This window comes from Microtus oregoni, unplaced genomic scaffold (assembly GCF_018167655.1).
Source record: "Microtus oregoni isolate MIOR12 unplaced genomic scaffold, Mior012 000046F_ref0000063, whole genome shotgun sequence".
Lineage (NCBI taxonomy): Eukaryota > Metazoa > Chordata > Mammalia > Rodentia > Cricetidae > Microtus > Microtus oregoni.
Genome location: NW_024543220.1, coordinates 19,025,103 through 19,051,896, shown reverse-complemented (window position 1 = coordinate 19,051,896; position 26,794 = coordinate 19,025,103). Strand labels below are relative to the sequence as shown.

The 26,794-nt window shown below is 47.0% G+C and overlaps 2 protein-coding genes across 12 annotated transcripts in view; both read right to left on the bottom strand.

The window, feature by feature from the left end:
- The window catches only part of Dip2a (disco interacting protein 2 homolog A), an 80,611-nt gene extending 75,327 nt beyond the window's left edge, over positions 1 to 5,284 (bottom strand). For all 4 annotated transcript variants that reach the window (XM_041634738.1, XM_041634736.1, XM_041634739.1 and 1 more), the window contains exon 1: positions 5,085 to 5,284. In XM_041634738.1, the coding sequence (XP_041490672.1) occupies positions 5,085 to 5,175 (91 nt within the window). In that variant the 5' untranslated portion in view covers positions 5,176 to 5,284. The remainder of the gene's footprint in view (positions 1 to 5,084) is intronic.
- A 9,398-nt stretch (positions 5,285 to 14,682) lies between these two features.
- The window catches only part of Pcnt (pericentrin), an 85,809-nt gene continuing 73,697 nt past the window's right edge, over positions 14,683 to 26,794 (bottom strand). For all 8 annotated transcript variants that reach the window (XM_041634593.1, XM_041634600.1, XM_041634599.1 and 5 more), the window contains 9 exons: positions 25,942 to 26,186; positions 24,540 to 24,642; positions 23,361 to 23,534; positions 21,206 to 21,325; positions 20,279 to 20,511; positions 18,102 to 18,178; positions 17,522 to 17,663; positions 16,517 to 16,644; positions 14,683 to 15,076 (listed from right to left, as the gene is read on the bottom strand). In XM_041634593.1, coding sequence (XP_041490527.1) covers positions 15,036 to 15,076; positions 16,517 to 16,644; positions 17,522 to 17,663; positions 18,102 to 18,178; positions 20,279 to 20,511; positions 21,206 to 21,325; positions 23,361 to 23,534; positions 24,540 to 24,642; positions 25,942 to 26,186 — 1,263 coding nt within the window. In that variant the 3' untranslated portion in view covers positions 14,683 to 15,035. The remainder of the gene's footprint in view (positions 15,077 to 16,516; positions 16,645 to 17,521; positions 17,664 to 18,101; positions 18,179 to 20,278; positions 20,512 to 21,205; positions 21,326 to 23,360; positions 23,535 to 24,539; positions 24,643 to 25,941; positions 26,187 to 26,794) is intronic.

Genomic DNA, 26,794 nt, shown 5'->3' with positions numbered 1-26,794 from the left:
TTTTGGGATCTTTTCTCTGTGTCTGTGAAGAACAGTGCAGGAATTTTTATTAGAATTGCATTGAGGTTGCAGATTACTTTGGGCAGGACGGTCATTTTCTCAATATTCATTTTTTTCCATCCATCAGCATGAGCTGTCTTTCCACTTTCTAGTGTTTTTCTCATTTTTTCTTCTTTAGTATCTCCAATTTTTCACGTAGAGGTCTTCTGTTTCATTGGTCAAATTTATTTCCAGGTACTTCGCTTTTTGTGTGGTTACTGCGAACGGGTTTGCTCCCCTGATCCTCTCTGTCACCGGTTTATGAGAAGGCTACTGAGTTTTGTATGTTGATTTTGCACCTTGCCACTTTGGTGTCTTTCTGAGCCCTTAAGGGTTTCTGGGTGGAGTCTTCTGGGGTTTCTGACATAAAGAATCACTTCTTCTGAAAAACGGGGATACATTACTTCTTTTCCTACTTGTATCCCTTTTATTTGCTTCCCTTATAACACTGTCCTAGCTAGACTTCAAGCACTATATTGAAGAGAAGTGGAGGGAGCAGACATTCTTGCCTTGTCCTTGATACCATCAGGAATGCTTTGGGGTTTTGCCCGTTTAGTGTGGTGCTGGCTGTAGATATACCATATACAAACGTCATTATACTGAGGTATGGCCCCTCCGTCTATAGGCTCTCCCTGACTTTTATCAGGAAGGGTTGTGAGATTTTTTTGTTTTAAGCGTTTTTTTTTTTCCCTACACCTACGGAGATGATCATGTGGTATCTCTTTTAGTCCATGAATGTGTTGGATTACACTGATTGATCTATGTACACCGAACAATGCTAGAAGAAAGCAAATTTAGTCACAATAAATGATCTTTTTATGTGAAGTTGAATTTCATTCTTGAGAATTTTATTGAGGATTTTGCATCTTTTTTCATCAGGGAGTTAGGTCTGTAATTTTCTTTATCAGGCGATGGCTTTATGTGGTTCTCATATCAAAGCAATACTGACTTCATAAAGAGTTTGGAAGCTTCCCTTCCTTCTCTACTTTATAGAATAACTTGAGTGGTAGTGATATCAGTTCTTTAAAGTTCTGCAGTAAATCCATCTAGTCTTGGGCTTTCTCAGATGGGAGACTTTTTACTCCTATTTCAGCCTCATTGCTAGCTACACATCTGCTCATTATAAAGTTCATTTATCCCATTGCTCTTGTGACCATGACCTAACTAAGCCACCTACTTGGGGTGTCCCTCTTGCCACCCCGAGATGTCCACCACAAGTTTGCAGTAACTTCCCATTGTCCCTCTCTCTCTCTACCAAATAAAGGAAGGCAAAAGGATGGGACGAAACATGCCTTTCTGTAGAACACTAGCTAAAGTGTATATAATTGTGTGTTAGGAGAATTTTTTTTATTGCTTTGGTTCCATTCTGTTTCTTGCTATTCTTTCTAATTTATGTGTGTGAGTGTCTTGCCTGCATGTATGTATGTATGCCACTTGTGTGCCTGGTACCTGCGGAGGCCAGAAGAGAGTTAGGTCCCCTGAAACTGGAGTTACACGGCTGTGAGCCACCATGGTGCTGGAAAAGGAACCAGGGTCTTCTTCAAGAGCAGCAAGTGCTCTTAACCGCTGCTGATCCACTTTTGTTGTTGCTGCTGCTGCCGTGACACATACCTAAGACAATTTAAAAGGACTTAAGATTTATTTTAACAAGTTCAAGTTTCAGGGCTGCCAAGACAGCTCGGCAGACAGAAGTGCTTTTCAACCAAGCCCGACGAGATGAGTTCAACCCCTGAAGTCCATGGTGGCATAAGAACTGGCTCCCAAATGTCGTCCTCTGACCTCTAAACGCAGGCCACTGTATGTGCACATTCAGCCACCGCGACACACACACAGTGTTCACAAACATATACATGCACCTAACAGTAGTCTTGAATGCAGAAGGGAAACTTCTGCAGGAGAAGGAGGAGAAGCAAGAAAATAGGTGTGCCTTATTATATTTTGGGGACTCCACAGCAGCGTTCAGCACACCTACTCTGTAAGAAGATAGAGTTTAAGACCAGAACCTTCCCTGAGGGCTGACCCCAATCAGAATGTAGATGATAAGAACCCGTGATAATGTTGGACAATGGGCCATATTTTATGAATAAAGACAGAGAATTGCTTCCTTCGGTCTAGTCACTGATGATGTTGAGGGGAGACACACAGGATTTTCAAGATTATCCAGGTAACACTAACTATTCCCTGCCTGTGTGTGGCTGAGGGAGGGACACAGACTTCCGAGACTGTCCCGGTACTGGTTCTCACTACTGCTTCCCACGAAGGCAGCTCCGTATCTGCACTGAGTTCTTCCCATTCCCTCCAATGTACCCAGCAGTGTCAAATCCAAGTGCTAAGGAATTTCTCCCTGATACAAATGTAAGCATTATGAAACTGACATTACTCCATTCTAAACCAGAAGTTTATCTCTCTGCCCTGAATATGGGGAAAAGGGAGCTCCGGGACAGATAGATTCCCATTCCTACAAACTCTGGTTGAGCAAAATGTAAAAAATAATGGCAAATGTGGAATATATATGCGCGCACGCACGCACACACACACACACACACACACACACACGCACTCACGATTTCTGAAAGTAGAAGAGGAACCCAGTCAAGAAAGAAAGGGGTCTACAACCTAGGAAGAGGATAAGTGAGGCCACAAAGAAAGACAAACATTGTCTAAGCTTTCACTTAGATGTGGACTCCAGATCTAATTCTCTACACACACTTATCTATGTGACACTGGAGGCAGAAGGGGAACTGCTTAGGGAGAGAAAAGGAACGAGAAGTTGGGGGACAAAAGAGGGTAATGGGGTGAATATAAGCAAAGTATAACAAATATGTATGAAAAGGTCACAATCAAACTATTTTGTATGCCAAAAATATTAAAATTAAAAAAAATAATGAAATACTAGTTTTAGGACTATTACTCATTAATAACACATTCCTTTAATTTATAAATAAAACACCTCCGGTTGCAAAATACTTACATACATTGAGTAAATCTTTACAAGAACCTTGAAATGTCAATAAAACGTTCACCTCCTTTTTACAGCTGGCCAAACCCAAGTTCAGAAATGTTATTAGTAAGTGTCTTGCCAGATGCCAGCATCTATGCGAAAACTCCAAAAGTCTGCTTAACACAGTCTCTATCACTGGGTACCTCGAAGCCCACCAGGAAAGCTCCGTGACAACAACCACCACAAATTATACTCCAACGTGAGGGTGTGGAAGGTCTCTGTGAGCAGGGCAAGTGTTACTGGCTCTGCCAAGATAGTCACTAGTCTACCTGGCAAAATGAACTGTGCCAGTAAGAGGGAGCTAAAAGCTGGGACTACATGGACTCGGGGGCCGCCAGCGCACTTGGCGATCTCCTTCTACGGACACTCCTTTGCCTCCTTTCTCCACTATAAGCTATTTTTTTTCATATTCTTTCCGGGGCACACAATCTTATACCCTTTACTTACATATATACCCCTATATATGTCTAAAAGCAACAGTGTAAGTAGAGTTAATTGACTTAATAGATATTTCCTCAGTTGATGTACTCTGGTTCTGTCACAAGTGACCAAGTTTTTGCTTCGAGGAAATAATTCTGTTAACTGTCAGCTCCTAGCAAGCGAACTCAAACACATATGAGCCCATGGAATAAAAGCAGCAGATATTCTGGAACAGAGACTAGGAGCGAGCTGCAAAAACACAGTTGCCATGTAAAAGCTTAGCTACAACTCTGCAGTTTTCCCCGGGGAGCCATATCAAATCCAGTACAATAGACTTCTTCTCAGAATCGCTCCTAACCACACCTCCAAAGAGAATGAAGAATTCTCAAAGGGGGGAGCTGGAGAGATGGCCCCGTGGTTAATCACACAGACCGTCCTTTCCAGAGGACCTGGATTCAATTCATAGCACCCACACGGATCTGATACCCTCTTCTGGCCTCACCGGGCATGCATGTGATATCCAAACACGCAGAGAAAATACCCATTCAAAGGAGGGAGGAAAAGAGGGAGGGAGGGAGGGGAGGAAGGAGGGAAGGAGGGAGGAAAGAAAAGGAAGGTAGGTCAAAAATTCACTAAACCAATTTCAGCAAAACATACCAATCTAAAGTTAAAGAACAATATTATAGAAAAATGGGTTCTAAAAGGTCAGAATGCACTGAAGTCTCAAAATCGGAGTTAGTAATCAGATGTACTTCCCCCAGGGCGGGGGGGGGGGGGAGCAGTTTACGGAGAACTTAACTCTTTTCCCAGGCCTCCTGAGAGGTATAGCATCCAAATCGAGGGTGCCCCTCACCATCTCTGAAGCTGTCTTATTCCCCTATTTCGTTTCACTCATTTGACTTTTTAACTTTTAAAATTTTCACGTAGAGGGCTGACAAGGTGGCTCGGCGGGCACTTGCCCTCTAATTCGACAAACTGAGTTTATTCCCGGAACCCACAAGGTGGAAGGAAGAACCAGCTCCGTGCAAACTGACCTCGGACGTCCCTACACATGCACTGTGGCCCTTGCCTGCCCCCTAAAAGTGTAAAATAAACGTCTCAAAATCCCCTAAATGAACAAACCTCCTCTTACATGTTAGCGTGTTTTACATCTACTACACGAACGCACTTTAGCTTCGCAGCCACAAATCAAGTGTTCTTAGAGCCTCCGTTTTATAGATGAGGAAACTGAGGCTCACGAGGCAGTCTGGAGTTCTAGGGGTGGGGCTCGGTTTCTGCATCCCGGGCTTCCTGCCTGCCCACAGGCTGCAAGGCAGACTCGGGAAGCACAGACCACGGCCTTGCACAGCTCGGGCAGTCAGCCGGCCTTTCGGAAGAGTCCGCCTAGGCCCACCTCCCAGGCAGCCCCTCCGGGTGTCCTTCGGAGGCCGGGCACCCGCCACTCTGCAGAAGCTGGCGGGGTATCCAGCGAGCGGCCCAGCGGCGCAAGGTTCCCGGGGCAAGGGATGCCGAGGCAAGGTCGGCAGGGATCCCGCGTGAGGGTAGCCGGCAGGTTCCCGGGGTGACGCTCCCGAAGACGGGGGTCCCTGGGCGGGGTCTCGAGCTAGGGTCCCGCAGCTCTCACCTTCCGACAGCTCCAGCTCCAGCTCCGCCAGGCTCTCGAGCACCTCGGCGGGCAGCGGCGCCGCCTCCAGAGGGCATCCGCGGTCGGCCATGGTCGGTGGCTGAGACGGTCCCACCCCCGAGGCCTGCAGACCCGCAGCGGCTGCCCGCAGCCGGCAGCGGGCGGGGCGCGGCCGGGGCTGCTGCTCACCGACGCGGGCACGAGCGCGGGCGGCTTCGACTCGGGAGCGCGCCGGAGACGCGCGTGCGCGGCTGAGGGGCGGGGCAACGCTTGCGCGGGTACGTCGGGCAGGGCCCCGCCCAGCAACTCTAAAGGCTCGCTTCCATTGGCCAGTAAGCCACGTCGGAGAAACGGGGAGCTTGGGGGCGCTAGAGGAGCGGTGGGCGGGGAAGGGGGGGCACAGAGTGGCTCCGGACGCTGGCGACCCCCAGTGAAAACTGACTTCAGTGTCCTCCCAGGTGACCCTCCTGCGGACCCCGGCCTCTTTCTCCTCTGGAACCCTGCTGGCACGCTTAACTCTGTGGGCGTTCCTGCTGTGGAGTCAGCAAACTGCTTCTGGCATTTTTCTCCCGTCTTAAAGTGTGTTTGCTTATTGCTTTTCACAATAACCCTGGAAGGACGTGCTCAGCCGTGACCAAGAAGGATCTCCAGCAGTGTCTCAGACCTTGAAATGACCTTGGGACGTAGAAGCCTAGACGTGACCTGTCGGGCCTTAGAGGAATTTTTGAAAGAGCTCTTCCCAGAGCTGGGGGGCATTTATACATGGTGCAAGGACAGCCTGGTGGCCTGGAGCAGGTGTCATTCCAGACTTTGCCACAGGTCCTGTCCTGGTGCAGACCTCATCGCCTAAATAATAGGGTAGGAGAACAAAAGCCTGGCCTTTGAGTCCAAACTAAATGTCTCCAGAGCTGTACTTCTGTGACTAAGATCTAGCCAGGCCCTTTAGTTCCCCTCAGGTGGCAACTTCAAGTAGTTGAGTAGGATCTCTTCTAGTGTTAATAGCGGGCCCTAGAATGTTGAAGATTTATGAGCTGGGCTGACAGACTCAGGGAGCTCCAAGTGGTCTTTACAGCTACTAGTGTTGTTCCCAAGCCCTGAGAATGAAGACTCTCACAGTCTATGGTCTTGGCAGCTCCCAGAAACTCTCCCAGCCCAGAGTGCCTGCTTTCTCTTACTGCTCTCTTCAATCTCCTCCCCGCAATACACACTTCTTTCTAGTACTTTTTTTTTTCGGTTTTTTTTTTTTAGTTTTTCGAGACAGGGTTTCTCTGTAGCTTTGGAGCCTGTCCTGGCACTAGCTCTTGTAGACCAGGCTGGCCTCGAACTCACAGAGATTCACCTACCTCTGCCTCCCGAGTGCTGGGATTAAAGGTGTGGCACCACCACCTCACGGCCTTTCTAGTACTCTTTAGCCAACCTCTTGCCACTGCCTGCCATATCATTCAGCCCTCTCTACAGACATTAAAAAGCCCAGGTAGGAAAAAAAAAAAAAGACCATTTTGGAGGCTTTTAGTGGGCCTAATATCATCACATCATCAGGAAACCGCCTAGGAAGGTATCCCCAGCTGACTAATCGAGTTATACAGCCAGGATATGTGGTATGCAAACGAAAGACTATTTGTTTACACAGATCACTGGCTCACAGAGGAACCAGCCGCAAGCTTTGCATGAAAGTCGGTCGATGGTTTCCCATTTCTTCAATCACTGTTTCTTTCTTCCGAAGGAAGTGATTCTGTGTCCTCTTGAGTGAGCATAGCTGCTCAAGTTCCCTGAAGCTGGTGAGAAAGCACCTGGGATTTGGCCTTTCAGAGCTGGTGCAGGTTGTCTGGAGTGGTGGTGACCAGAGCAAGGTAATCGGAGCAAGGCTTCCTGGATCAGGTATCCGGGATTCAGTTGCAGTAGGTTATCTTGCTGCTGGAGTATTTTCATAGTGATTGTAATGTATGCAAACAGCCAGACTTGCAGGCACTCCAGCAGGTGGCTAGGGAAGCAGCTGCCCAGCTGACAGTCCCTCACTCCAGGCTGCCAGGCAGGAGGGACAGACACATCTACCTGTCCTTCAAAGTCCTTAGCTTTTGCTTATTCACGTGGAAACAAAAACGGTGTACAAGAAAGACTTAAAAGTTCCAACACACAAAAATATAGACATTTTAAACAGTATTTAACAATGCTTTAAAGCATTTAACAATTTTTTAAGGCTTATTTAATGGGTGAGTGCTTTGCCTGCATGTTTGTCTGTGTGCACCACATGCATGCAATGCCCAGGGAGACCAGAGAGGGCGTGTGACGCTCTTCAACAGAAAGACTGTTCTTAGCCACCATATTGGTGTTAGGAACCAAAGCTGGGACTTCTTCAAGAGCAGCAAGCACTCTTAACTGCTGAGCCATCTCTCCAGCTCCCTGTTTATCTATTTTTAAGGATTTAGCCACTGCTTTAGGGAGAGTTGCATCCCTCTGTCTGTCTTTCTCTGCAGCTCCTCAACAGGCTGAGCAAAATTTTGCCTAGAAAACACGTACTTTACCCCTTTCTGCCTTCTTCTTTTCTTTTCTTTTTTTTTTTTTTTTTTTTTTTTGGTTTTTCAAGACAGGGTTTCTCTGTAGCTTTGGAGCCTGTCCTGGAACTCCCTTTGTAGACCAGGCTGGCCTCGAACTCACAGAGATGCTCCTGCCTCTGCCTCCCAAGTGCTGGGATTAAAGGCGTGCGCCACCACCGCCCGGCTCTTCTTTTCACAACAGGTGCTGATCCCAGATAAACAAGATATACCCAAAACTCTATCTTTGCATCCCATTTCTGGTGAGTTCATGCCACTGCAGTTAACGCCAGCAATGAAACGGATTTGAGGCGGACTCAGTCATCCGTTTAGACAGATGTAAGGGGAACTAGTGAAACTGTATACACAGCCGGTGAAATATCAGGCATACATAGTAACTATAAGGAAGGAAACCGCTTCATAGAAACAATGGGCAGCTGATAGCAAGCAACAGAAAATCAGGAGCCCAAACTCTATGAAATTGCATGCCAAAAACAAACAAACAAACAAAAGGAGTCTTTCACGGAAGGATAATTAAAGGCCAAGAAGGAATGTCCCAGAGTAACTCCAAACACATGCTGAAATGAAACAGTTTTCTAAAACCGAGTCTGGAACCTTGGTTGGGAAAAGCTGGGCCTGTGACACACAGATTGGAGACACCGGTGTAGAAATTGTCAAAGATTTTGACCCCTTAAACTGCTTGGATACCCTTATGGCCAGATTCATTTCCTAACAAAGCCCGGAACTCCTCCTCATACCTTAGCCGCTGTGATGATTGATTTCGATTGTCAACTTGGCAGGCTCTGGAAATCAGCTGAGAGACACACCCTCTGAATGAGTCTGTGCGGGCATTTCCAAGAGAGCACAATCTTGTTCCAGAGTGGGTGGCTCAGATATACTGTTGCTGCTGCTGCAGCTCTTCTCAGCCTTTACTGACATCAGAACCTAGGTCCTTCTTCCAAGATGGACTAATGACCAGTGACTGTCCAGGTATCCTCCAGGCCTTGAGCACCAGATTGGGAATGCTGAGGCATCTAGCTTCGTGCGGCTATTGGCTCTTAGTCGCTCCAGCATGCAGACAACCAGTGTTTCACTGGCCAAATAATTGTATTGTAGAAATCATTCTAGTAAATCCCCTTTCAATATACAGTCTATTGGTTCTGTTCCTCTAGATAAACCTTACTAATACACCCATCTACTGGATGAAAATGAAATGAATGAAATTTATGCCCTGGCAGTGCTGAAGATGAATGGGCAGCCCGTATATGGCGGTTCTGTTGAACTTGTCCATATCGGGTTTCGTGGTCTTAAGTTGATGAGGATGATTGACCAGGTCTCTCCCTCAAGAGGGCACCAGATCTCATTACACATGGTTGTGAACTACCATGTGGTTGCTGGGACTTTAACTCGGGACCTTTGGGAGAGCAGGCAGTGCTCTTAAGCACTGAGCCATCTCTCCAACCCAATTCAATTTCTATTGGATACTAGACACGGAATTATGGTTACTTCTGAGTGTAGTTCAGGTGAACATAACAAGATGAAAAGTGACTTGTTAGTCCCACTTCTCCCTCCAAAGAGCTGTGTATTCAATCGCTAACACAACAGTAGCAAAGTACTGGAAACCGAGCCAGGTCAACAGATGGTTTACCATACCAGAATTCTGGAGGCCAGAAGTCTAAGTAAGATCAAGGTGTTGCGACAGGGTTGGTTCCATCTGGGACTGCAAAGGACAATCTGTCCCATAGCTGTTTCCCAGCTTCTGGTAGCTACTGCTAATATTTGATGTCTCAAATAAGGTCATATACATAGGCATTTGAAATTAGGACTGAAACATCCCTTTGGTTGGGGTGGCAGTACAGTTCAACCCATAAATCATAACACACAGACATGTATATACTGGTAGGAGCTGAGGAGGACTGAGTGAAGTTGGGTTATGGGACTGATCAATGAAGCAAGCTAGAGCATAAACTTGGGCAGTAGAGTCCACTGTCGTATAAGGAATCTTCAATGAGCCTCGATGCCCTGGCAATGAACTCCTTCATGTGTCAAGAACTTTACATTCGGATTGATCAGTCAGATGGGTAACATGGAGAAGGTGCTAGAAGCTGGCGATACACAGTTGCTTCAGAGATAAACCCTGAGAGAACTCAAAGGCTTGCTGTATCCTAATTGATCAGGGGTGCTCCAGGACACCCCAAAGTAAGAAATTTACCACCCCTTGCACTCCCTGCCATCAGCAGCAGCAGGAGACACAGCCTGACACTGCTAGTTGTATAGCCTGAGGACTTCTTAGAAACTGCCACTCAGGCGCAGCCAAGACCTTGACACGCCACAGACAAGGGTTTTAGGACAATTGGATAAGAGATGAATATAGCAGTGCTAGCTTTCTCTATAATGAATGGCTGGGACACCAAAAGGGAGACAAGCACAAATTATATCTGTGTCAGAGAGCAACTACTGGGATCCAAACATTTGGACCCACAGGAAAAGTCAGGTAGGGACGAGAAGGAAAATGAGGCTAAAGCAGGAGAAGATGCATTCAAGTTTGACCTTTAACACGGAGAGGAAAAATCCACGATTCAGCATAGCTCAGTGAATGAAACCACAAGAGGGGGCAGACTGCATTTGAACTGCTTGAGTGGGAAGCGAAAAGCAGGAAATGAAAGACCCTCTCCCAGCCCAGCTTGGAAACTACGGGAGCAGATGGGATTTGTCTGGGCGATGTGAAGGTACAGGAGTTGAGTACTGTAACTACGCATCCCTCCTAAGACAGATGACGTATCACATGAGAAAACAGAAATCCTGGTGGTTTGGCTCAAATAGACCATTAGGGACACTCGGTTGTCACTGGTTGAGCTCTCTATGAATATCGGGTGTTGCAAATATTTAATTACACCGTGTAAAGATATGTCACTGTGATTGGTTTAATAAAAAGCTAAATGGCCAATAGCTAGGAAGGAGGTACAGCAGGGACTTTTGGTCAGAGAGCTCTGGGAAGGGGGAATCACCAGTCAGATGCAGAGGGAGCAAGACATGCAGGAGGAGAGGTAAACGTCTATTCTAAATAGATAGAAATGGGTTAACTTAAGTTCTAAGAGTAGTGGGACAAGACTAAGCTATAGGCCAAGCTTTTATAATTAAAAATAAGTCTGAGCTGGTGGTCCAAAGGAAAACCTGCCTACAATTGGGACCTGGATGACAGTAGGGAGGGGGACAGGCATTACAAAGGGAATGGAGAATGGGAGATGTGTTTGGCACAGGAGCTGGGGGGAGGGTTGATTCAGTAGGCATCCCTGGACTGGTAAAGCACCCTAATGACCTTTCTGAACCCCAAGATAGAGCTGACCTATAAAAAGAACGGGATGCTCTGGTGGATCTGAGTGACTGAGACCAGGATATAAGCCAATTCACTGCATGCTAAAGCAAGCAACAAATAAAAAGCAAAGGGGTCTTATCCGGGTCGCTCAAAATCAAATATGACAAGATTTGTGTTGAGCTGCAATTTTTTGTTTTTTTGAGCCAGGATTTCTCTATGTAGTTCTGGAACTTACTATGTAGACCAGGAAGACCCGGAACTCACAGAGATCTGCTTGCCTCTGCCTCCTGAGTGCTGGGAGTAAAGGCATGCACTGCCATGCCTGGCAAGATGAAAATTCTTGGGAGCAGAAGCAGAGATGCGAAGCCAAATGTGCCAGGCAGTGGTGGTGCACCCCTTTAATCCCAGCACTCGGGAGGCAGAGGCAGGTGGATCTCTGTGAGTTCGAGGCCAGCCTGGTCTACAAGAGCTAGTTCCACTAGTTCCAGGACAGGCACCAAAGCTACAGAGAAACCCTGTCTTGAAAAAAACAAAAAAACAAAACAAAACAAAACAAAAAAACAAACAAAAAAGCCAAATGCTATGCTACTGAGCGCCTATAAGGCTTTAGTGTAAGAACAATTCACGGACAGCATAAATGATCAACAGGGTGTAGGTAAAAGAGAGTAAATACATTTCACTTGGTGGGCAGCTACCCTTGAGGAGGATAATCCTCAGATTAGGGTGGGTATGGGGAAGCATGTATGCAGAGGGGAGACTTTATTTACCCAGCTTGAGGACCTCTCAACAGTCAGGTGGGGCCAAGGGAGGCAGCAACAGCGCAGTGCCAGCCCAGAGTGTGTCAGACTCCTGAGCAGCGGGTGTAGCCACACCCTCCTACTGCTAAGCAGCTTCAGCTGGCTCCACTGGGCGTGGGGAGGTGAAATGTTGCCGATGCAGTGCCCAGGATGAGAAGGCAGAGGTTTATAGAAAATGACTATGGATGACAGAACACTAAGTAGGATACCTCCCATACGTGCCATTGTCCCTACCACTGCTCTTCTGGGGAGACCACGGATACAAGCAATGCTCTCTTTCCATGTTGTGTTGGGCTTTGCTAACAGCTTTCTTCAGCAACCTCTTAACTGCCAACTTCCGAGACCTGCTGGCACTTGCCTGGAATGGAGAGCAGTGGCTCTTGATTACATGTACTGGTTTCTGAAGGTCTTAGAGATCTGTAAAGGTGTCTAAACAAGTTAAAGGATTTGGAAGACGGCACCCGTACTCCCCCAGAAGCCACACAGTTGTTAATCCCCATAGCTGGGGATGAACCATTGATATATCCAGGAAGACCCCTGGATAAAGGCACCACTTCTGCTGCATGTCAGAACTAGATTAGTAAATCCTTGCTGCTAAAGACACCATATGCTTTTGTTGTAGTACATAAGTAATTCATGTCAGGACTGCACTGGAAGGCCCCTCTATGCTCAGCTAGCTTTTTAAAGTGCTTGCAAGATACTATGCAGGCTATCTCAGGGTTTCTATTGCTGGGAAGAGACACCATGACCACTGCAACTCTTATAAAAAAGAACACTTGAGGTGGCAGCTTACAGTTTCAGAGGTTTAATCCATTATCACCATGCAGGAAGCATGGTGGTGTGTAAGCAGACATGGTACTAGAGAAGGAGATGCTACATGTTGGTATCTGGCAACAGGAAGTAGACTGTGACACCAGGCTGTAGCTTGAGCATAGGAAACCTTAAAGCCCACCCCCACAGTGACACACTTCCTCCAGCAAGCCCACACCTCCTTACTGTTCCACTTCCAATGAGATGATGGGGGTCAATTACATTAAGCCTCACACAGGCTGCTGAGGCAGAACTGTTGGCAGTGGGCTTACACCTATTTGATTGCATACACTGTCCACTACACTACCAAGACACCAGGGCAGACTGGACTGCTGGAGAAATAGCAGCACAACAGCTATGGGTACAGTAAACAACCTTCTGGTTGGATTTAAAGCCTTCTCCAGAGGGAATTCGCATGGGGCACTGTAAACCTGGACAGAGATCTGCAACAAAGCAGGTCATAGGTCCCAGTGGAGAAGCAATTGCTCTTCTTTAATGACTGTAATATGCCTACCAAATTGCCTTTGAGTACTGTTACTGTCTGTCCTGATAGTAAGAAAACTCAAGTTTACTCAAGAGACTTATGACTGGTTAAAATGCCAAGAATGACTGACTTAGGAAGGTGTGGTGGCCACTTTGTCTTGTGGGTGGTAAAAAGGCAGGTGAAGACAGTGCCCTATTAGTGTGGAATGCTGAAATAATGGCAGGTAGTAAATGCTCTGAGTGAATAATTCATGTCATTTCTCCCACAGGAATACACACCTGGGAACCTGGAGAATGAAGATGGGAGTAACACTGGAGGAAGTTTTGCTTCCTACTGCTCACCTTCTGTGGAACAAGCTTTTGGTACACTGTAAATGTGCATTACCCTCGTTAGTTAATGGAAAGCTGACTGGCAAATAGCTAGGCAGAAAAGTTAGGTGGGACTTGCAGACAAAAAGAGCATGAAGTAGAAGGCAGAGTCAGCAAGAGACACAGAAGATGAACACGCCATGTTGAAAAAAGGCACCATCACATGGTAGAGTGTAGATAAGAAATACGGGTTAACTGAAAATATAAGAGCTAGTTAGTAATAAGCCTAAGCTATCAGTTGAGTGTTTATAATTAACAAGTCTCTGTGTGGTTATTTGGGAGTGGCTGAAGGGACAAAGCTGACCAGGAGTTCTGAAGAAAAACCCCACCTACACCTCCTCTTCTATTTTATGTGTTGGCAGCACACTGGCCTTAAAAATGTTGTTGCCAGATCTCAGAGCCGGCCTCAGTCCTGAAGAGATCTGTGTGATACCTGGGCACCCTAGACTATTGAACATGAACCTTACCAGACTCCCAGAAGACGAAGCATCTTCTAATGGAAAATATCTTACATCAGGCAATTGCACTAAATTCTATTTCAGTAATTAAATGGGGGAGGAAAATGAGAACAAACCCAGACTAGCCAGAGAATAGGCTCTATGTGCTAACTGCTTCAAGGACTGTGCCCAGGCACTCAAGGAGGGAAAAGATGAAAACAACAGATCACTCACAGGTAGGTGGGGGTGTGTGTGTATGCACACACACATACACACATGCATTATATATGTATCTCTGACATTAGGGCTTATCTTTTTACTATAGGGGACTGAAGAGCCCTAAGAACAGTGTCGTTGTTCCTCGAGCTTCAGTATAGTGGCTCATCTCTGGGTTGCTTTACCTTGTCCATTTGTCCCAGCCCTTCTAAGTCAGAGTAACCAAATACATTAAATTCCCTTTGAAAACCAGAACTGCTTTGTTGTCTAACCTGGGCTCTGACTAATAAAATATCACATATTTGATTTAAGTATTTCTGGGATAACTTTAATTGATCATGATGAATTTTGCCCTTCTTATATTATAAAAAAGTTTTAAACACTATATCCACTAACTATATTTACTGTTTCAAAAAGACTTTGCCATTTTACTGAATCCGTATATATGTGGCTGTTTGTGCGACACACTTACACATATACCCGACTTTCTACTCATTTCTGGTGAAGGGTCCCAGAACCGAACGTGGTGTGTGTGTGTGTGTATATATATATATGAGTAAGTTATATAGAGGATATAGCCATGAGAAACAAGTCTGACATCTAAGAGTTAAGTGAATTAAAAAAGAAAACGACCACACATAACAACAATACTTAAACTTTATTCTTCCCTTCCTGTGTGCTCACTTTCAAATGAACTTTCCAACCTCACACGTTAAGAAAATAAACAACAGGAACCACTCTGCACTCTGACACGGAGGAGGCAGACGGCTCTGTCAACAGGCACAGAGTACAACACAGCCATCGCTCTCTGGGAGGAGGGAAGGAGCCAAAAGTGCTCCATTTAGCAGTGTGTTGAGTTGGAAACACTCGGCGGTTGCTACGGGCTGGTATCATGACTCCTGCAGTGTCCCAGACCATACCATGAGCTTTCCTTAGGAAAACCATCTCTCCTCAGATACAACCATCACAGGTTAAGAGCCACAAGACTTTATTCATTGTTTAATCTTCTGGTGGCAGGATTTCTGAGTAGAATCTAAAATTAAAGCAGAATAGAAATTTGTTATAAAACTTCTGTTACGAATTTTTAATTTTTAATAAGTTCAAAACACCAGCACCTCAGAGGTTTGGGAAAAATATTGAGTTATAATGAAAATAGGTTAGGTTTAAGAAACTATTCCATAGATTATTATAGAGAGCAAATCCTAATTGGTAATGACTGGAATGTAAAATATCCTTCACCGCATGTCTTAATACTCAGTCTCAGGCGGGGACAGGTTTAGGAGGGTGTGTACCATTTTTGAGATGAAGCCTTGCTGGAGGAAGTAGTTTACTGGAAGCAGGAAGTGAGATTGTACAGCCTGTCTTCACTTCCTGTCCCATCTCTGCTTCCCAATCTGAGCAAGCTTGCAGGCAGCCACACACTCCTGCTCCCACCACAAGATGCTCCAGGCAGCAGGTGCACCTGCCATGATGGATTATCTCCAAAACGAATTGTCCGTGAGTTACCTCTTATCAGGATATTTGGCCAGTGATCATTTTCTAACACAGAGAATTGGTGCTAGAGAGTGGAGCCCTTGCTGTGAAACCACGGCTATGTGCTGGGAAGGCCACTGGCCAGACCCTGTGAAAACCATGGCTACGCGGCTGGGAAGGCCACTGGCCAGACCCTTTCAACAATTTGCAAGAACAGAATGCTGCAAGCAGAGCTTAATGGACAAACCCAGTAAGAGGAGATTTTGGACTTTTAAAACTTTTAAGACCTTGGAGACTTCTAAAGGTAGACTTCATTTTGCATTAAGAGATGACCACGAGCTGGGTCATGGGTTTCTACGGTTTCGTACGAAAGGTCTCCCACAGGATCACGTGGTAAACACTAGTTTCTCAGTTGGCGGTGCTGCCTGGGGAGGCTGAGCAGTGCTGAAGAAGTGGGTCACTGGGGCAGGCCTTGAGGTTCTCCAGCCCACCAGCTGCCTGCCCTTGCACCACTTTCTGATTCACCTGGATCTGAACAAAAAGTCGCACGAGCCTTTCCTTCTGCTGTGCCCTCCCTGTCAACTGCTTCTTCTCAGATGCTTGATCACAGTGATGGGACAGTAATCAATACAATTATCTTTACATTGCCCTACCAGTGTAAGAGGACAAAAAGACCCACCTAGCGACTGAACTGGACTTACCCACCACAAGCTGCTAAGTGCGTATGTATTGTGTGTACTCATCCAAACTAAAAATTACTAAGCTGAAACTAGCAGATTTTTATTTTGTTTTGAGGCAGCACATTGCTCTGTCACCCTGGGTAGCCTAGTACTCCCTGTGTGGACCAGTCTGGCTTCAAACTATTGGCAACCCTCGTGCCAAAGCCTGTCTAGGGCTAGGATTACTCATGAGTACTGCTGTACCAACTTACTAGCAGGGTTTTCTATGCTGTTATGTTTCTAAGGTACAGTGATACTATTTGTAACAAGCACTTTCTCACCTGGTGGCAACCCCCCGAGTCTTTGCTGGATCATTTCTAAATGATGAATATATTCTGTCAAGGAATGTTCTGCATCTTGAGAAGCAACCAGGGATCTTTCTAACCTTGAATTTGGTGAGGAAGTTGATCTGCAAACAAAGGACCACAGCAAGGAGAAAAGAAAGGAAGAAAAAAATCAAAACAAAAACATTAAATTAACAGGTGGTGTTACATCAAAAGCGCATAAGTGGAGAGCCTGGGATCAGCTGACCAGATCCAGAGGAGGATCCGGGATCAGGTGACGGATCTGGGATGGGTCTCCACTAGGGCTAGTATTTTCATGTCCATTATTTACCACAAAGAAAACACGTTTTTATTTGGAAAAAAAATCAACTTTTAAGGTCCAGTACATTGGTATACTCCTGTAATCCCAGGATATGGGAGATGAAAGTAAGAGGGCGGAACTCTGAGAGTTCAAGGCTAGCCTGGTCTATACAGTAGGCTGGAGGGCAGTTAGAGTTACATAGTAAGACTCTGGTCTCAAAATAAAACAAACACCAAAAATGAAACAACTTCTATATCCCACTTTGTAGTCAGAATAAGTGGCAACAACAATTATGTATTTTTTCATTCACCAAATTTTGAGATTATACCTTTTACCCCAATTCACTGGGTGACCAAGATGGTCTACCTATCAGCCTATACTTCCTTGAGTAAAACCCAAGCTTGTCTAATTCCCACCCTGATCTTCCTTCCTCCTGGGACAGTGTCCCTTTCCCTTTCCATGAAACAAGTTCCCAAACCTCTTCAGAGTGGAGAGCGTGCCTCACGTAGTGAACACAGGATCATAGCCCTTCCTGGATAGAACAAGATCCCCAGGCTCTTGAAGGCTTTCTGCTGCATCCACTGCCTCGCTCTGAGCCAGAACCAAGACAGTAAGTGCAAGCCACATTTCTCTAGGCAGCTAAACAGGTTCAGGATCTCATTGGCATGATTTCTAGGCAACCCTGGAGCATCCCAACTGACCTGTCCTCCTTGCCCAGTGAGACTGCTGCCGAGGATCGGGGGCTGTGCCTAGAGTCCTTGATATGGCCTGAGGAAACTTCTCTGGTTGGCAGGGATGTTCTGGTTTCTGATGGAGAATGCTGTCTCCGGGACATTCGATGTCCTTCCCAAGAATGATCAAACAAGAAATCATTAGGAAAAGAAACGCACATTCTAGGAGGACCCACCTACCAAAAATCTAAGCTTACACAAACAACTTTTACATTTACATGGATAACGCTAGCTCTGATTGCCAGCAGGCAGCAGCAGAGAGCTCCAGAGAGAGCTAAAACAACCACAAGGGCTCACGCAGACAAGTAAGGCCGCGTAAAGCAGAATTCTGGGCGACTCTGGAGAGCAGCAAGGGCGAGTCTGTCCGACTCTCCAGAATCGCGCTCAGCTCGCCTTCCTGACTGACCTGGTTGGTCTGCCAGTGCTCTCACTACTCAAGGGTAGCTGCACTGACGGTTTCCTTTCTTCCTGTGTTCTACGACACCCCCAAACCAAAACGCTCAAGGAAATGCCACAAGCAGCAGGGAGGGCAGTGGCACCGGAGGCCCACCTTGGCGGGTGCTTCTGCAATGGATCAACGCTCCTTTCCGATCCACTTCTTGCCATTTCTTAACCAAAAATCGCAACCTATACAGAAAAGTGGCAAAATACATTTAAAACAAGAGAAAACAGGAACGAAGGAAGCAGTGACACTTCTGATGTGACCAAACCACCAGAGCTCGCCCTCCCTGCCCACAGGAGAGACAGACTCCACAATCTAGCTGTACTTTCATATCACGTAGGAACTGATGAGGGAGTCCCCTCTGTGTGCTGTGATTACCATTGATGAATAAAGAAACTGTCTTGGCCTGTTCATAGAGCAGAACTTAGGCAGGTGGGGAGGACTGGACTGAATGCTGGGAGAAAGAGGGCAGAGTCAGAGGGATGCCATGAAGCCGCCGGAGTCAAGATATGCTAAATCTTTGCCAGGAAGCCACTGCCACGTAGCAATATACAAATGAATAGAAATGGGTTAAATTAATATTAGAGTTAGCCAGTAAGAAGCTAGAGCTAATGGGCCAAGCAGTGTTTTAATTAATACAATTTCTGTGTGATTATTTCGGTTCTAGGCGGCTGGGAAGAACAAGCAGCCTCCTCCTACAAGGAACTTCCATGCTACATCACCATCTAAATAAGTCCCCTGGTGGCAGTTAAGAACACTGACTGCTCTTCCAGAGGTCCTGAGTTCAATTCCCAGCAACCACATGGTGGCTCAAAACCACCTATACTGAGATCTGGTGCCCTCTTCTGGCCTACAGGCAGGATACTGTATAAATAAATAAATAAATCTTTTAAAAAAAGAAACAAACAAAAAAAAGAAGTCCCCTGGTTGCCAGGCGGTGGTGGTACATGCCTTTAATCCCAGCACTTGGGAGGCAGAGGCAGGAGGATCTCTGTGAGTTCAAGGCCAGCCTGGTCTACAAGAGCTAGTTCCAGGACAGCCAGGACAACAGAGAAACTTTGTCTTGAAAAACAAACAACAACAAAAAAGTCCCCTGGGCACCTCACGTTTGACAACTAGCTGGTTCTGCCCACACCCACCACAGCTTACCTGCATCCTATCACACTACAAAATTCAAGCCTGTATGTGTCACCAGAAACTGGGAAAACACTGCTTCTGCCTGGCTGGGCCATCAACGAGATAGCACCAAGAGTGTAGGGAAGGCTCAGGCAGGGCGACAGGAGGGCACAGGCAGAGGGACAGGAGGCCACAGGCAGAGGGACAGGAGGCCACAGGCAGAGGGACAGGAGGGCACAGGCAGGGCGACAGGAAGTCACAGGCAGGGAGACAGGAAGTCACAGGCAGGGCGACAGGAGGGCACAGGCAGGGCGACAGGAGGGCACAGACAGGAGGGCACAGGCAGGGCGACAGGAGGGCACAGGCAGGGCGACAGGAAGTCACAGGCAGGGCGACAGGAAGGCACAGGTAGGGCGACAGGAAGGCACAGGCAGGGCGACAGGAAGTCACAGGTAGGGCGACAGGAAGTCACAGGTAGGGCGACAGGAAGTCACAGGCAGGGCGACAGGAAGTCACAGGTAGGGCGACAGGAAGTCACAGGCAGGGCGACAGGAAGTCACAGGCAGGGCGACAGGAGGTCACAGGCAGGGCGACAGGAGGCCACAGGCAGGGCGACAGGAGGTGCTGCTTCCCGCTTCTTTCAGCATAGCTCTCCTAATAGCACCACTGTAACTTTCCTCTTCGTGGTGTGGCAAAACCACAGATTATTCCAAAAAAGACCACAAGGCCCTGGAAACTTCTCTCAGGCCTTCTGATACTGGGTCTCATATATAGTTCAAGCTAGCCTAGAACTTTGATCCCTGTCTCTGCCTCCTGAGTGCTGGGTTGACAGACAGGCCTATGGCACCATACCCAGGCACTGCATGAATTCGCTTATTTATTTGTATGTATATTTTTCCTACATCTATGTATGTGCACCACCGTGAAGGTCAGAAGAAAGCATGATATCCCCAGGAACTAGAATGACAAATGGTTGTGAATGACCATGGGGGTCTGGGAGCCATCTCTCCAGCCCCTACAGCATGACTTCAAGACAAACGCCATATTTTCTTTAGGGTCATGAGTGCCATTGGTCTTGAAAGAGAAAAACACTGTAGTTTCAAGGAATACAGCCACCACAGAAGCGAGCAGGTGTGCACTGCTAGCTGGCTTGGAGGCAGCGCATTCACCTCAATACTGCGATGACAACTCTCACGGCAGTGCGGAACTTTGTAAAAGGACGAGATGTCGTCAGTTTCTTATCTGCTTTGGAGGGAAATACCCCCAAATGAGCAATCATGGAGAGCGTTTCCTGTTCCGAGTCCTGGAATCCACCAATCAGCAGCAGGAGATATTTCTTTTGATAAATCAGAGCTTTTCTGAAGCTCTCCGCTCTCAGATAGTGCAGGTACAGTTTTTCCATCTAAGAGGAGATGGGGCGAGAATCAGAGAAAACAAAGCACAGTCCTGACAGACCCTTCTCCGTACATTGCCATGGTTAGTTGTCCAAACGGGAGTGTAATTCACAAATCCCACGCACATCTGTAACCTCCTCTTGAAGAGCCCCCGTCTATCAGGTAAAATCTAGAAAGAAATACCTTCTCCACAACACTCTCAAGTGAGCCCCCATGAACACTGGATTTCCACTCAAGTACAGTCTAAACTGGCTATGTGTGTGTGGAGGGGGGGTTGTTGGGATATCATGATGGGGTCCACATATGATACGGGTGATGGGGAAACCATGGAAACTACGGAGCTTGGATCCAAACCCTGAGAAGCATTTGTCCTTTGGGAGCAAATCATAAAAAACCTTTTCTTAGCCTACAGAAACAATCTCCTAACAACATGAACATTACATATTCATTCAGCCACGAATGGCAAAACATGGTATCTGCCCACAAGCACATCAAGTTTTAGATCCAGTTTGAGCAAGCTTCCTTTCTCACAGTGATCTGACAGACAGGGCAGTGGGTCTCCTATGAAGAAGTATTTCTGATCTGTGTGTCAACAGCTCTACCAAACAAACAAGAACCTTGTAGTGGAGACCCTTTTCCGGCAGTTAACTAGCCCTGGTTTAAGACACGCTGACACTCTGAACCCAACCCTGCACGGCTCACCTTGGTATTGCAGGAACTTGCTTCCACACTTGCAGTTGGTGTATGCCACTCTGGATCTGCGTGTCGCGGAGAACTCTGCAAAACCGTCCCGTCTTGCTTCCATGAAGACTTGCTTTGCCTCTGTAAAAAACCAAAAAACAAAAACACAGCTGGCAATATAGAGCTTTGTTTTTCGATGGGGGAGGGCTGCAGCGGTTTGCCTACAGGTGTAGGTCACAAGCAAACCTTAGTGTTAGTCCTGAGGAGCTATCAGCTGTTTTTTTAAATGACAGGGTCTCTCACTGGGGCCTGGGGTCTACAAATTAGGCTAGGCGAGTTGGCCAGTTAGCCCAGAGATGCACCATCTCCACGTCCCAAGCATAGGGATTACAGCGCATGTGCCACCATAACCTGTCTTTGGTTTGTTGGTTTTGAAACACAGTCTCACTATGTAGCTCTTGCTAGCCCGGAACATGATATGCAAACCTGACTAGCCTCAGAACTGCCTGCTTCTGCCTACTGAGCGCTGGGATGAGAGGGGTGTGTCACCATGCAGCAGCTCACAACTGGCGGAGGACAAAGCTCAGGATCTCACATCTGCAGAACATGCACTTCACTAACTGAGCCACCTCCCCAGCCTCTACCGAGGTGTTCTTAAGAAAGAACACCCTGAGAAAGACAAGCTAGAGAACAGAGACAGAAGCAGCTGGTGGTCTGAAGGAGGGGGCACACTCGAACACATTATTTCCACCGCAGCCGAGGATGCTGTGGGGTGGCCTATCACAGAGGAGACAGCAGGGGCTGGGAAAATGCCTCTCCAAGGCCAGGATCTGGTGAGGCACTGCTGCCAATGATCACATACCATGTGTTGTCCCTTGTCACACTGGGCATCATTTTCAGCAGTGCTCAAGTCATGTTATAAAGCTAGCACTTCCAGGTAATTATCATTCATTTACTGAAATGTCATTGCACTAAAGATACATGTTAATAAGAAAAAGCCAGAGATATCTGCAAAATACCTACTAATTCAAAGCTTTAAATCTTAACTAGTCTTATTCGGGCTGAGATGGCTCAGAGGTTAAGAGCACTGACTCGTCTTCCAGAGGTCCTGAGTTCAATTCCCAGCAACCACATGGTGGCTCACAACCATCTGTAATGAGATCTCGTGCCCTCTTTTGGCCTGCAGGGATACATGCAGTAGATGCTGTTTATATAATTAATAAATAAATCTTAAAAAAATAATAGTTCCTCATTCTAGAAATGCCGATGGCTGACAAACTTAGTCGCATAGCTCTGTTCTAGTGCCATCAAACCACTCAAGAAAAGCTCAGCCGAATGGGACAATGTGAGAAATTTTATTTGCTTGGTTCCTTTCTATCAAAAGTAGTTAGCCTAACAAGGGCCCTCCCCTTCCACTTTGCATACCGATTAGCCAGTTGTGACAGATTGTGAAGAGGAACTCCCAACCAATGGGATGAGACACAGTTAACAGCTACATCAGGAATAAAAGACAGATGCATTCTGGCTAAAGTGTTTACTAGCCCCCCCCCCCCCAAAAAAAAGATAAGATGGAGAGCAAATGAGATACCTAATGTTGACTTCTGGCCTCAACCTGAGCTGGTAACACAGGCAGTGTGCTCATGTACGTGTACGTACACGTACACGTACACACACACACACACCCCAAAACACTGAACATGGGGCATGATGACATGATGACACATCATTGTATCTCCAGCACTTGAAATGTTGAGGCAGGAGGATCAAAAGTTCAAGGTCAGCTACAGTTATATAGGGAGTCTGAAGCCAGTCTGGGCTACCTGGGATTCTGTCTTAACCTCCCGCCTCCCTTCAAATAATCAATCAAAAAAAAAAAAAAAAAAGCCATCAAGCTGGGTGTGGCAGGGTGTACCTGTGGGGAACTGAGTCAGGAAGAATACTTAAGCCTAGGAGTTGGAGACAAGCCTGGGCAGCATAGCAAGATCCTGGAATCCTGAGTCAGACTGTACACACTAGAAGGGATGGAGTCCATAGGGTCGACCAGAAAAAGCGGCACAGAGGCCCCAGGTCTAGGCAGAAGCCCAGTTCCCTACCGAGCAGAATGGATAGATGTGACACAGCACTGTGATAGAGACAGTGGGCAGGTACTATGCCAGGAAGAGACAAAGATCCCTACATTGAGAAGGCAGCCCTTCTGCGTGTGGTGCTTCAGGGTCTTCTCGAGCCGGGAGACGGTCCTGCACAGCTCTGCTTTCTCTCGGGTTGCTATGCCGACAGCTTTTGTGAGGGCATCGTTGTCTTTCAGCAGTTCGTTCATGAGCTGGACTTGGAGTTCCGCAGCCATCTTTTTCTTTAAAAGAGCAAACAAATTGTAAGAATTTTGTGTTTTGTTACTAATGATTGCTTCAGGGACTATAGTTTTAAGAAAGTTTGGCATTTGATACCAGGCTTGTGGGGCTGGGCTTTTGGGATGGGAAATAGGCCACCAAATCACATTTCTTTTTCACCCTTTATAAACTGGACTGCAGATATTCTGGTATATAAAGTGACACAGGCTTGTTACTAACGTAACCCTGGTCTCACTAGTCTAAGAGTCCCATACCCAGGTGCTGAATAAAATAAGGAATTATTGCTGTTCATGCTGAGAGGTCACACATGTAATTCACTTAGAATAAGTCTGTGCACTTCACAATTGAAACCTTTAGTCCTAATGGAGAAACTTTAGAACTTGCACATAGAGGAGAGGGACAGGACATACCACATCTCTAGGCCACTAGGGTGGGTAGAAGGGGTTTGTGGGTAACAGTAAGTGATAAAGCTTCTCTGTCATCTGATAACAGGCTATAACCATAACCATAACCACCACATTAGTCAGCAACAGTGTCAACATCTAGGACATCTAGGACCCGTGAGCAACCTCAAAGGGAGCCCAGAGCATCCCAAGAAGACCTGCAATTGCCCCCAGCAGAAGCAGACAGGACACAGGCTGGGCTGTGCGCAGGTTCTACCTTCCAGGCATCTGTCCTCAGCAGAAGGACCCATTTCTGTCCACAGTCTCTACCTCTGAGGGTGCTCTTGGGCCACAGACAGTGAGCATCCCACATAGATAATCACACGGTATGTGCAAATGGTACAGCTGAGACCCCAAGATGTTAAGATACAGAATACAGTACATAGTGCACCCACAAGGACACATGGGGCAGATGGTCACTCACTTGCTCACACAACAAGGAACAGCTGGTTAACAGACAAGCTACAAAGAAGCCATGACATCCTCTACCAACTCCCGGTAGATAACATGTGCTGGGAGCTTGGTTTTAGTGCAAACGTGCAGCATGGAGGAGCCCAACTGTACCTTGGAGGAGGTAGGCATGCTCAGTTCAGACTTCAGTTCCTCAAGAGTGTGCATTAAGGATGACACCGCCTTCTCATTTGATGATGTCCAATCTTTAATTGTCCTAGGAAATCAAGCAGGTGTTCAAAGGGTTTGTGTATACCCCAAATGATTACACTCTTGAGCTGCTCAGGAACTCTCTGTTAATGGCACAGAGAAAGTACTTGTACAGCATTTCCTCTGAGAAACCCAGGGACCCACCCAGCTCTGCACTCATGTGTGAGTCTGCCAGGCTGGTGGGTCACTTCACTCAACATCTTTATCAGCTGTCTAGGAAAACACTCTTCCAAGCAGAGCCTGGGCGGAAGAGACTACACCAGCAAACAGACACATCTATGGGATTCAGAACCCTTCAGACGTGAGCAGGCAGTGGCGGCCAACTGCCCACATCCCGCTGCCCCACTGCTTCCTGCTGGACAGATAACTAATGACAGTTTTTCCTGGGGAGTAAGATGTACACCACAGAAAGGCGCTTGCTGCCAAGCCTGGCCACTTGTTGGACGAAGACAACAGACACCAACAAGCTGTCCTTTCACACCTATGTGCTCACACACAAAAGTACACATACACAAAATAAAGAAATACAATAATAAAAATTAAAGTGCTGTCTAAACAAAAGTGCCTGGGAATCATGCTGCTCAGAGAATCGAATCCAGATATGGATGGGGAGCCATCCCAGCTGCTAACAGTGCCCACTTTGGTGGACATGGACACGTGGAGGACACGCTGAGGGAGCATCCAGGGCTGGACTCTCCACGTCTAGTGCATGTGGAAAGCCAATCTCGGCACAACTTGAAACTATGAATAACAAGACTGTAACACTAGGATGCAAAGATATGGTTTTACCAGCATCCTCCAGAAGATCTTGCCCACTAATTCAACTAAACTCCTGGAATGAATTGTGCAGGAGACCATTGAGACATGGTCCTGAAACCAAAGCTGCCAAACACATGATTTTTTTTCCCACTTAAAGTTTTGCTATACAGGGGCTGGAGAGATGGCTCAGTGGTTAAGAGCATTGCCTGCTCTTCCAAAGGTCCTGAGTTCAATTCCCAGCAACCACATGGTGGCTCACAACCATATGTAATGAGGTCTGGCGCCCTCTTCCGGCCTTCAGGCATACAGACAGACAGAATATTGTATACATAATAAATAAATAAATATTAAAAAAAAAAGTTTTGCCATACAAACCTTGTTGGCTTGGAACTTACTATGTAAGGTGGTCCTCCTGCCTCTAACTCCCAGGTGTGGGAATTACAGGCACAGGCCATTAGCTAAACTCCAGAATTTTCTTAGTATAAGCAGTCGTGGAGTGGGTGGGGGTGGGTCCTGGTGGCCCCAGACTGTCATGCTTGCTGCATACCTGTCCATGGTGTGGTTGGTGAAGCTCGTGAGGAGCCCAGCTGCACAGAGGAGCTGCTGCCGTATCTTCTCCAGCTCCTGCTGCTGCTCCTGGACATGGTTCGGCTCCGGAGAACCAAGGCTGGGGGCGCTCCAGCAAGGGCCATCCCCGCCAGGCACCTTCTCTTTCCACCTCAGCTCTCTCACCATCCGCTGAAGCTGCTCGATTTTATGCTCATCACGCTGGCGTTGTAATTCTAATTCTCGCTGTCCCGGCAAGAACAACAGGAAAGACCGTTACAGTTTTCCAAAAGAAACTGTTGGGTGTTGGGCATAGTGGGGCATGCCTATAGCCGGCACTGGGGAGGTAGAAGCAGGGAGAATCACGAGTTGATGGCTAGCCCACATGTACAGAATAAGTCTAACAAAGGCCCACCTGAGCAACTCAGCGAGACTCATCTCAAAACAAAACAAGTCCTCAACGATTATCTGACCAAAGAGCAGCAATGTCATGTAGGGAAACGTCACAGGGGAAACTGCCCACAGACCAAACACAGCACCTGTGGAGAAGGTCTACACTCTACCTACTGGCCCTCTCCCCAGATCCTGTCAATAAATCTACCCACCACCTTCACACCCCCCCCCCCCCCCCCCCCCACACACACACAGCACAGTCTACGCTGTAGTCTCAGGTTTGGGCCAGTTCAAGGCCAGCCCTTAGGCAGTGAGCAGAGCAGCCTGCTGGCAGAGACTGATACAAGCCAAACATCTATGTCTCTGTGCATCCCAACACACAAGTCAGCAGAGCACGACGACAGCATGCACATGACAAATCACGCCTGCCACTGGTGGCCCTGCGACCTCGAGCCTGACCT